Source organism: Ricinus communis, chromosome 5 (assembly GCF_019578655.1).
Source record: "Ricinus communis isolate WT05 ecotype wild-type chromosome 5, ASM1957865v1, whole genome shotgun sequence".
NCBI lineage: Eukaryota > Viridiplantae > Streptophyta > Magnoliopsida > Malpighiales > Euphorbiaceae > Ricinus > Ricinus communis.
Genome location: NC_063260.1, coordinates 27,067,562 through 27,079,800, shown reverse-complemented (window position 1 = coordinate 27,079,800; position 12,239 = coordinate 27,067,562). Strand labels below are relative to the sequence as shown.

The following is a 12,239-nucleotide window of genomic DNA, read 5'->3' as shown; positions in this document are numbered from 1 at the left end:
AGAGCAGGAATAAGATAGAACATGCAATAGATATATAAATATATATTCTTTAAATTTTAATAGGAACTAAAATATAGACGAATAAAGTGTTGGCATAATAAGTTAAATAACATCTAAAAGGCAAATGAGTCTCAATAATAATAAGAAGAAGAAGAAATTTTCTTAGTGACGTAATATGCCAAAAATCATTTAGGTCTGGTAATGACAAGAACCGAAAAGGACCAGACACGGCATTGAACATGCAACTAGTGGGCCCATCTACTCATTATTTGAAGGGTTTACCGACCGTCACTGAACTCAACGAACCACATTTAATCAATCGTATATTTCACTTCATGGGTTCGGCCCAGACATTCTTACAATTAGCCCAATTCTTCCTTTACAAAAACTAATTTTCTGCATTTCTCTCTAATTCAGCTTTGTCCTTATCTTTTTCTTTAATTACAATATTTATACATGGCAATAAAGTGGTTTTTATTGTTAGAAATAAATTAAAATAATAATAAAATTTATAGAGAGATAAGATATGAGTATAAAGAAATAAAATGAAATGATACAATTGGAAGAAACATTTTCATTTTATAAGATATATTGATTTATTTTAAAAATTATATCTATCTTTAAAATTTAATCTAATTATAAAATTTTTTAAAAATTTAATAATATAAAATTTTAAATTAATTTTTAATTAAATAGATTTTATATAACTTTTAGATTTTTAAATAAATTCTATTTTGTAGTTTTGGACTAATTCCGTCTAAAATGTTAATTCCTTTAATTGGAAACGTTGAATATTAAGAGAGAATATGCAATATATTTATTTGAAATTACAAAAGGTTCAAGCATATATACGAGGTTTTATATGAATGAAAAGATATTTTTAATTATATGTATGTATATAACATAAGATACTTTCATAAATACAGAGGTGGTTTAAGGAAAGGGTAGGGATGAATTACGTGTCCAAAATTATTAATATTGCCTACATATAAAAATTAGAAAAGTAATTTGATAGCTGCAATCATAGTTATGAGGACAATAATCCATGTGGGCATTTGAAAAAATTTTCTAAACAGAAAATTTAATCATGTTTAATTGGAAGATTACTCTCCTGATTGTAGCTAAATGTGTGGACATCTTTTCCTTATTCTCTTGGCCATGTGTTTTTCAAGCGGAAGCACTTCCACAGAATTGCTAATCCCTATTAGTTCAAGAAGCTCCATTATTTCTCCATTTACCAAGTTAATTATCTTTCAGAACTTGATAGAAAAGAAAAGGATTAAATAACGTATGGGGTTCTTTTTTCTTTTCCTGGGGAAGTAGTACAAGGGCAGTTCAAAGAAGAAATTAATATGGTTAGGTGTGTAGGGCCAGATAACAAGGAGAAAGGTAACATATAGGATAGGAGATTGAAATGGACACACCATTGCTGTAATCATGAAAATTTTATAGATAAATTGGTTAGAATCTGAGACTAGCATGTTGACAATCTTTGTTTGAAACAATATATAGGTAACACCCAATTGATTCTCCAGTTGTTTGTTATGTGATTAAACATTCAGCAAAAAACAACTCTCTTTTTCCATATATATTGATATGGTAGTGCAGGTTCTGATGGCAACAAGGCTTTGGAAATGTAATTTGGTAATACATGTAAATGAAAGTTATTAAGTTAACCAAAAAAAATCCAAAGCTATTGACAAACTTTTCCAAGAAAAAGAGCCCGTTTGATATGATTAATACTATTTTACCCAATGGTGAAACCCAAATTCAATGGTAAATCATCCTAGGAAGGATGTTTAATGATTAGAGGATCAAGAATACTGGTTGTGTTGGCTAAGGCTTTAAGCTCGTTGTTATCACTGAGACTTCATGTCCCAGATTCGGGTGTTAAAAGAAAATGACAAATGAAACTCTTACTCCTGCCTTGTAATTAAAATTCTGGAAGAAAATGATGCTAAATCAACTTGCTGGACAAAACTTCCAAAAACAAACTAAAGGCTACCAACAAATGTTACAGCAACATACATACAGTTTCTTGTTGTCTGTTTTCTCGTACTGCATATCCTTTCTTGAGGCATCTTTATTTTTGTAATGGACGTATACAAGCAATACAAGGGACCATCGCATCAACAACAATATGCAGAACACTTATTTGGGCTGAAAGTTACCTTTTAAAGGAACATATACAGAAACAGAAATAGCTTGCACATGGGCATCGTGATGATGGTAGGGAACAGCAAACATCACGCCTCAAGAAAATCTTAGAAACTAACACAGATGTTATTTAAGTTTTAGTTAGGCATAATTACTTTCTTGTATTACTACTAGACATGTCCAACCAAATATACTACGCAAGTTTCTTAAAAGAACAAGAACGGACTTTCAAAACCAGGGTGCTTTGCTCTTAGTGCTCAAAATATTATCTGCAGTAGAATCAGCCTCATTTTAGCCCTAATGCCAGGATAAGCATCGCTTTGGATTGACTAAATAAAAATTCACTTATTTTTACAAGTTTATGCATCATCCACACAGAGAAGTGAACTCATTGTCAATGAATTTGCTCCCTAGGAATTCGACTTCCTAACGGAAATCTAATTATCCTCTGACATTCCACCCTAAATTTATTTATTCTTGGGGTGTTTGCAAAAGACATGTACTACAAAATGGAGCCAAAATTAATTGACCGCATTGTAATAGATTGATCAAAATTCAGAACAGAAACAGAGTAAGTTGAGATAACTTACTTTATGATGACACAAAGGAACTGTTTTTTGCAATTTATAGCCCCAACTCTAGTTTGCAAGTTCAAGCACAAATGGGACAAAGCACCAACCCATTCTCATTGCAATCAGGACATCTGACCACTACTGTCCTCCTTTGCTTTAGCCCGGGCTCTTTCTCTTCCTCCTCGTCCTTAACAAGCATCACCAATTTTGAGCTTCCATTGCAAGAAAAACAAGGCAAGAATCTGACATCTCCGCACCCATCACACATGTCTCCTGCTCTCTTCTTTGGCAACCCCTGTAGCAGCTCTCCCATCAAACCCTCCTCTGCTATCCTCATCACCTCCTCTACACTACCTATATACCTTCCCTTGATGAACACCCTTGGCGGCAATGTTGCCTTTGGCTCTTTCCCTCTCATTAACTCCCTTAACTCCTCTCTGAACCCGCGATCCATCGACACATCTCTCTCACAAATTAAAACCCCAAATCCTCCAATGGCTGCGCGAACAACACTGCAAGCATCAAAAGTCTCTCTTATCCCTCTCAAAGATGTAGTATAAATCACAACTTTGTCATCTCCATTTGGGGGGCACAGTTTCTCAAATCTTTCGAGTGAGTGTGCATTCTCTTTTAAGGGAGGAGGAGGAGGAGGAGGAGTGTTGGCAAAGGAACTATCTTTAAAGGGTTTCAGGAAATTTGGGTTGGAGTTTTCTTTATTAGGTAAATAAGCAAGGTCTTTCTTAATAATGGGAGAAAAACGGAAGCTATCAGTGTCAAGACCAGACATGAGCTCCCAAGAATTGATGGTTTCAGGGAGAGATCTTGGCTCAGACCAAAGTGACTTGGGTTCGCAGAGTGGACTAGGAAAGATTGAACCAAGAGTGAAACGAGCGGGTGGAGGTGGAGTAGTGGCAGTGGCAGAGGACTGAGGTGTTGGTGGATCGAGATTGAGGAGGCCATAGGTGGTGGATGTGAGCGACACAATGTGGTGACTAAGTGCTGAGCTGCCTAGTTGAGTTAACTCGTCTTCATTGTTTAGCAGATTGGAAGATACACATCCCATGACGAAGATAGCTAAGCTACTTTCAGTGTCACTGACTAAAACTTTTTTGAATTTGAAAGAGAGGCAAAATAAGAACTCACTGTTTGAAAGAAGACAAAAGGGTAGATAGTGAATACAGTTTAAAGGTAGAGACGTTTTACTTTGGAGAAAAGCATATTCGGGCTCCCCGAACTTTACTCTTTTTGGCTTTAGATTCCTCAAGTTTAAAACAGTGTATTTAGCCCCTCTAGTTTTGCAATTCAATGTCTTCGTGTCTCTAAATAATTAAACGTTTGTGAATGTTAGACACTTGCTTCTTGAGTCGCATTAATCATGTTATAAGCAATAAAATACGAATATCAACAAAGAAATTATAAAGAAAATTAATTCTTTATACTTGCTCTCTTTTTTCTCTCTTTTTAAGTTTCTTTTCAAAATTTAAAAAATGATGGAAGAAGAAAATAAAAAAAAAATTATAGATACGGTCAAAGAGCTAACCCATTACAGCGAAAGAGTTAAACATTACTTACTCTTTCAAATTTCTATCTTTGAAACGCCTAATTGAACCCTAACTAAAATAATTTTTATAAAGCTTTTTACGATACATTTATCCCTTTTAATAGATTAACTCTTTCAATTTCAATTTATTCTATTATAATTTTCGAATCTATATAAATAGACTTTTAGAATTTTTTCTAGTTTATGTTTTCTTATTTTTATTTTTAGAGAGAAAAAGACAATAAATAGTGAGTTCTTATTATAGTTCTTGATCTTGTATTATACAATATAATTGCTGATTATATGAAGTGATTTTGGATATGATTTTTTTTTTTTTTTTAAGAATATTATAGATTTGATTCGTTCGTTGATATACTTGGCTAGCATGATTTGAAGAATATTTTTCAAGCTAATTATAATATGTAGAGAGAAGATGAATGATGAGACTTCTATTGGTTATAAAAGAAATTTTTGAAAAAAAATCATCTGTTAACTTAATTTTAGTAAGAAATGTATTTCTTCTTTTTATCTTTATTAAATAAAAATTAAGTTTCTAAATTTACAAATTATTCTTTTATTGTTAAACTCAATGGCGTTAGGAAAAAAGTTAATACTTCTGAGATTTATTAAGTTAGGGGCATAAATATACAGAAATGAAAAGTTGAAGGGCATAAGTAAGTTGATTTAAATCTAAGGAGCCTAAAGCCAGATACATAAAGGTCAAGGACCAAATATGCTTTTTGGCTTTTACTTTCTTTAGTGTTTAGAATAGTAATGATTTAATGGCCTTATATAATAAGATTACTACTGAATATTTACAAATCATAAAGACATGAACAGTGTTCTGTTATTTTCTTTAAACTCTTTTTCTAGGTCAGTGTTCAGTTTTGAGTTTTGAATTATTGACCCCGTGCGCCTACGCAAATGCTTTTGGGCGCTCGAATTTATTTCAAATTTATTGAAGGAGACATGGAGCCTCATTGGCTAAGTAAATACACAAGTACACGAAGACCAAACCCCAACTTGGCCTCACCAATTTTTTGCCCATTGGCTGGTTTGAGATTGGGCCGATAATTTCGGATTGTGTTATTGCAAATACTCCGGATAACACTACTGTAAGCATATTTAATTTTGATTGATTAATATAATTAATAATTAGCGACTGATAGCTAAAGTTAATAAATTAAATTATTTAATAAAATTATATTTTTATATAATTATTTAATACTCATATCTTTAATATATTATATTTATTATTAAAAATACGTAACAGAATTATTTTAAAAAAAATTAAATTTAAATTTTACTAATAAATAATTTTAAATTTTAAATATTATAATTAAGAATACCATAATTATTTAAACTATTATATATAATTTAAAATAAGAATCATTTATTATGAATTATGAAATATTAATTATATGAAACTAATTTAAAATAAGTCATTATTATTAAATTTGTGTGAAATATATCTTTCACACTATTGAGTGAGAAATGGAAGGTTTTGTTTCCATGGAACAAGTATTACAAAGTCTTTATTCACATAAAATTTTTAAACTAAATACTCATTCCACACTTAATGTAAAAAATATATTTTCTAACTAATACATTTAAGTAAATATGGAATTTATAACTCAACAGCCATTGCAACGTCTGAGTAATAATTATAGTTTTCATTTTTCTTAAAAGAAATTAATTTTCTTCTAAATCTCCTAAAAAGACTCACCTTTATGTAACCAAAAGAATAACTAAAAAAAGATCAAATTTAGCAACAAATTAGCCAAAATCCGAGCAGGGGGAAACCAATTCAAAACCAGCCAAACTAGGCCGTGGCGATAATTATTGGTGGGTAAATGACAAGTACGCACTGCGAAGTGGACCAAATGCCACCTTCTAAGGGCGCCATCTCCTTATGCGTGGCCCAAGCTGTGCAGAATGAGTACCACTCTTGTGAAGAGCAAACAGTAAACCACGAACTACCGGCCTTTGTTTTTTTTTCTGAAACAATTACATTAATTTTTTAATATATAATATTTTTTCAGATAAATAAAAATACGTGATATAACATTATAATAAAATAATTTTATTATTAAAAAATATTTATTATCGAATATTTAACTATTTTTATTTTGATAAGTTATTATAATTATATTTATAATATTTGATGATATAAATTTAAATTTTAATAATTTAAAATATTATTATTTGACCACTAAATTAATAAATTTTTAACGGTTAAATAATAAAATTAAAAATTATTTAAATTATAAATTCATATAATATAGTGATAATAATTAATTAGAGTGAAAGTGATTAAATCTTTACAAATTAAATTTTTTTAATAATAAGTGATATTTTTTCACCATAATTTATTATTTCACACCTATTTTTATCTAAAAAGAGACAGCATGCTAAAATTATAAAACGCTAAAATCACAATATACTTTCCTTCTCATTTTTCTTTTTACTAAAATTCTGACACCAGGGAAGGTCCCAAATAGTGGATGCGTATTTCCGTAGGCCGGCTGAGTATAGACGCATTATTCATCTAATAGTAAGTGTTGCAATGGAATGTTTTTACCCACGCTGCATTGCCAAGCACATGTTTGTGAAGCTGTGAGACATTCGTTTCAAGTCGATAATTGTAGGGATTGATGTTGATATTTGAGGAACATTTTCTCCTACATTGCTAAGTTAACAATGTGGATGTACTTTCCAAGCCTATATAATAGAGGTCTCACCTTGTTATTAAAGTATCCCAAAATAAGAGAAAAATATTAGAGAGTTAAGCAATTATTTTTCTCCTATTATAAAGAGAGAATTTTAATGTTTTCTCTTTTATAAATAAAGAGTTTGTAACTTCTATTATTTTTTCTTATAGTAAAATTCTTCTATCATTGCCCTGGTTTTTACCCTAATTTGTTTAGGGGTTTTCCACGTATATCTGTGTGTTCTATTGTGTATTTTGTCTTTCTTTATCTTTATTTTCTCAAATTATTAGCTGTGATTTTGCTCTATCAGGTTCATATTTTTCTACAATTGGTATCAGAGCACCTGGTTGGTAAGAAATTTCTTAAAATTCTGTGATTGCAGCTCAGCCTGATCTTTCACAGGAGTTTGAGGTTTTCTTTGGTGCAAAAGAGCTTGTGTGGAGTAGTAAGAATACTTACAATCTAGGGAAGGTTCTGTCTAAGGAGATTGGTATTTAAGAGGTCCGCTTAATACCCTCCAATCTTTCCTGGGAACTTACATAGTGAGTTGTGTTCATTACTGCGGTTCATTTTACAAGCTAAAACGCACCGTTTGTGATAGAAGCAATGGCGGCAAAATTTGAGATTGAAAAGTTCAACGGGAGTAATTTCTCACTGTGGAAATTAAAGATAAAGGCTGTATTGAGAAAAGACAATTGTCTTGCGGCTATCAGTGAACGACCGACAACACTCACAGATGATAATAAGTGGAACGAGATAGATGGGAATGCTATTGCAAACCTTCATCTAGCACTTGCAGGATGGGATCTTGTCCGGCGTAGAAGAAAAGAAAAGCAGCGAAAGGAGATTTGGGACCACCTCACTAGACTGTACGAGGCCAAGTCATTACACAACAAAATTTTCCTTAAGAGGAAACTTTACACCTTAAGAATGTCGAATCTACTTGGTGTGAGCATCTTAATGTCTTGAATACTCTATTTTCTCAACTCACATCGTTGGGCTATAAAATAGAGTCACAAGAACGTGCGAACTTCTACTCCAAAGTCTACCCGATTCACATGATCAACTCATCATCAGTTTGACAAATAATGTCACACTCGAAATTCTAGTCTTTGATGATATAGCGACAGCTATTCTTGAAGAAGAAAATCGTGAAGAAACAAGGAAGATAAGCAGGCAAGTTCACAACAAGTGGAAGCCTTGATGGTGATGAGAGGGAGATTAACAAAACGTGGTCCAAGTGGGAGTCACAATCATGGTAGATCAAAATCAAAGAGTAAGAAGAATTATAAATGCTACAATTGTGGTAAGAAAGGTCACCAAGAAGGATTGTTGGAGTTTAAAGAATTCCAATCCCTCAAGGGAATGTGGCATGCACTTCGGATGATGGAAATGTATTATCTTTGTGAAGCAAGAATATCAACTGAAAGCGGAAGAGATTTGCTGATGTATGGCTTCTTGACTCAGGAGCAACTTATCACATGACCTCTCGAAGAGAGTGGTTCCATCATTATGAACCTATCTTAGGAGGATCTGTGTATAGTTATGAAGATAATGCCTTAAAGATTATAGGCATTGGAACTATCAGTTGAAGATGCATGATGCAGTCCGTACTTATTCAAGGAGTGCGACATGTGGAAGGTCCGAAGAAGAATTTGTTATCTCCGGGACAATTTGGATGATCTTAATTGCATTATCAAAGTTCGGAAAGGAATCATGAAGATTAGCCAGAGAGCGCTTGTAATTATGAAAGGAGAAAAAATTCACGCTAATTTGTATATGTTTTGGGAGAGACTGCATGAAGCGGGAAGCATCTGTTGCTTCAAGTAGTTCAAGCGAGAGATCTGCAGTGGTGTGGCATCGGAAGCTTGGACATATGTCTGAACAAGGCATGAAGATTCTTGCTGAGAAAAATCTACTTCCTGGTCTCACAAAGGTGTCATTACCCTTTTGTGAGCATTGCATAACAAGCAAGCAGCATCGACTACAGTTCAATACATCAGAAGTTTATTTTTCTCTTATTTTGGGATACTTTAATAACAAGGTGAGGCCTCTATTATATAAGCTTGGAAAGTACCTCCACATTGTTAACTTAGCAATGTGGGAGAAAATGCTCCTCAAATATCAACAATCTCCCACTTGAAGATTTGATTGAGGATCAATCAGATCTTCACACCGTTCTTTTTTCCTTGCCTTTCCATGCTGCTTATACTTTTATCAGGCCACTAGAGGATTGACACTAAATAAATTTGTCAGTGTTAACTGCCTTCGTCAAAAAATCTGCTAGGTTGTCTTTAGTATGAATTTTCTGTATATCCACAGTGCCCTCTTCCACTTTTTCACGAACGAAGTGATACTGGACTCGTATGTGCTTTGACTTTGAATGAAAAGCTGGATTCCTTGCGATGCAAGGCACTCTGACTGTCACAGAATAGAGGAATATGCTCTTGTTCGTGCCCGAGTTCCTCCATCATCATTTTCAACCATACTGCTTCCTTACTAACTTGTGTAGCTGCTACATATTCTGCTTTTGTTGTTGATGTCACCACAACCGATCGCAGTGATACCACCATACCCGCCAAGAAAGTGTGAACACATACCCTGTAGTAGATTTGCTTTTATCAAGATCACCTGCATAATCTGAGTCAACATATCCTCTGATAATAAAGTCTGATCCTCCATAACATAATGCAACATCTGAGGTTCCCTTAACATATCTTAGAATCCTCTTTACAGCATTCCAATGCTCTCTACCAGGATTCGCCATGTACCGACTTACTACTCCCACTGCATGTGCAATGTCTGGTCGTGTACAAATCATCGCGAACATTAAACTCCCCACTACTGATGCATACGGTACTCGAGACATTTCCATCCTTCCTTCTTCACTGCTAGGACTCATACTGGAGGATAATTTGAAACTAACAGGAAGTGGGGTAGAAATTGACTTACAATCTTGCATATTGAAGCGTCGCAAGACCTTCTTCAAATAATTTTTCTGAGAAAGCCAAATCTTCCTATTGTTTCTGTCTCGGTGAATTTGCATCCCTAGAATCTTGTTTGCTGGTCCCAAGTCCTTCATTTCAAATTCTCTAGCCAACTGTGCCTTTAGTTCTTCAATATGATCTTTGTTGGGGCCTGCTACCAACATGTCATCTACATACAACAGTAAGATAACAAAATCACTTTTACCAAACCTCTTGAAATATGCACAAGGGTCTGCATTAAGTCTGTTGTATCCAAGGCTCATGATGAAGGAATCAAATCTCTTATACCAACACCTCGGCGCCTGCTTTAAACCGTATAGAGATTTGTTCAACCTACAAACCAAGTTCCGCTTTCCTTTTTCTTCAAAACCTTCTGGCTGGAGCATATAAATTTCTTCCTTAAGATCTCCATGGAGAAAAGCTGTTTTCACATCTAGCTGCTCTAGATGTAAGTCAAATGTAGCACACATCGCCAAGACTACTCGAACAGTTGTTAATTGAACCACAGGGGAAAATATTTCGTTGAAGTCAATCCCCTCCTTCTGAGCATATCCTTTCACCACAATTCTTGCACGAAACCGCTCCACTTGATCATCACTATTTCTTTTGATCTTAAAGACCCATTTGTTGCCAATGGCCTTTCTTCCTTGTGGTAGTGGCACAAGCTCCCAAGTCTTGTTCTTATGTAGAGCTTCCATCTCTTCTTGCATTCACGCCATCCAACGAGATGCATTTGAACTGCTCATTGCTTCTTGGAGAGTTGATGGCTCTCCTTCCTCAGTTAGAAGACAGTATGCGACATTGCTGCCTATATCATAATCTTTATGCCAGGTTGGTATAAATTTTATACGTTTTCCCTTTCCAAGTTCTGACTCTTCAACTTCGGCTGACTCTTCAAACTCGACTGGTTCTTCCTCTTCATGCTCTGGTGCTACTTCAGAAGAATCTTCTTCTGTAGACTTTCTTTCCACCTGTATAGTTGTAGTCTCTGAATTTTCTTTTGAAGTGCTATCATCTTCTCCCTTCAATTTATCTTCTAGAAAGATTACATCCCTGCTGATTATAACCTTGTGGGTAGTGGGATCCCACAGGCGATACCCCTTCACACCATCAGCATATCCCAAGAACAAACACTTCCTGGATTTTGGATCCAGCTTTGTAGTTTCTTGGATATTATACATCACATACAGGACTTCCAAATATATGGAGGTTTGAATAATCAATCGGCTTCCCAGTCCACATCTCCATCGGTGTCTTTTGATCAATTCACTTTGTAGATGGAGACCGGTTAATCACATAACAAAGTGTTAGCGCGCTCGGCCTAGAATGCCTTATTTAGGCCTGCGGCTCCCAACAATGCTCTAGTTCTTTCTAATGTGAGTTTTGTTCATCCGCTCTGCCACTCCATTTTGTTGAGGAGTGTCAGTAGTGAACTGTCTCGATGCCTTCTTGCTTGCAAAAGCTATTAAATTCATGACATGTGTATTCTCCTCCATTATCGTCCTTAAACACTTGATCTTCTTGCACGAATCAAGTTCAACCCGCGCTTTGTAAGTTTTGAAAATTACAAATACATCTCCCTTGCTCTTGATTGGATACACCCAACATCTCCTTCGAGTAATCATCGATGAAGGACACAAAGTACTTAGCTCCTCCTGATGAAACCGGTGCTTGCCATACATCGAGTGAACTAATTCTAGAACATCCTTGCTTCTAGAATTGGATGTATTAATCGTAGTCGATCTTTGCTTGCTTGTTATGCAATGCTCACAAAGGGTAATGATACCTTTGTGAGACCAGGAAGTAGATTTTTCTCAGCAAGAATCTTCATGCCTTGTTCAGACATATGTCCAAGCTTCTGATGCCACACCATTGCAGATCTCTCGCTTGAACTACTTGAAGCAACAGATGCTTCTGCTTCATGCACAGTCTCTCCCAAAAACATATACAAATTAGCAGCAATTTTTTTCTCCTTTCATAATTACAAGCGCTCCTCGGCTAATCTTCATGATTCCTTTCTGAACTTTGATAATGCAATTAAGATCATCCAGCTGTCCCAGAGATAACAAATTCTTCTTCAGACCTTCCACATGTCGCACTCCTTGAATAGTGCGGACTGTACCGTCATGCATCTTCAACCTGATAGTTCCAATGCCTATAATTTTTAAGGCATTATCTTCACAACTATACACAGATCCTCCTAAGAGGGCACTGTGGATAAAGAGAGAATTTTAATGTTTTCTCCTTTATAAATAAAGAGTTTGTAACTTCT

At 34.6% G+C, this 12,239-nt stretch overlaps 1 protein-coding gene across 1 annotated transcript; it reads right to left on the bottom strand.

The window, feature by feature from the left end:
* Nucleotides 1-1,769: 1,769 nt before the first annotated feature.
* On the bottom strand, nucleotides 1,770-3,894 carry LOC8288856 (uncharacterized protein At5g39865). The gene has a single exon (XM_002518877.3). It carries the CDS (start codon nucleotides 3,790-3,792, stop codon nucleotides 2,809-2,811), a length of 984 nt encoding a protein of 327 aa, XP_002518923.1. The 5' UTR covers nucleotides 3,793-3,894; the 3' UTR covers nucleotides 1,770-2,808.
* Nucleotides 3,895-12,239: the final 8,345 nt, after the last annotated feature.

Excerpts from the sequence above, each read along its gene's own strand:
- LOC8288856 (XM_002518877.3), bottom strand. The coding sequence starts at position 3,792 with ATGGGATGTGTATCTTCCAATCTGCTAAACAATGAAGACGAGTTAACT.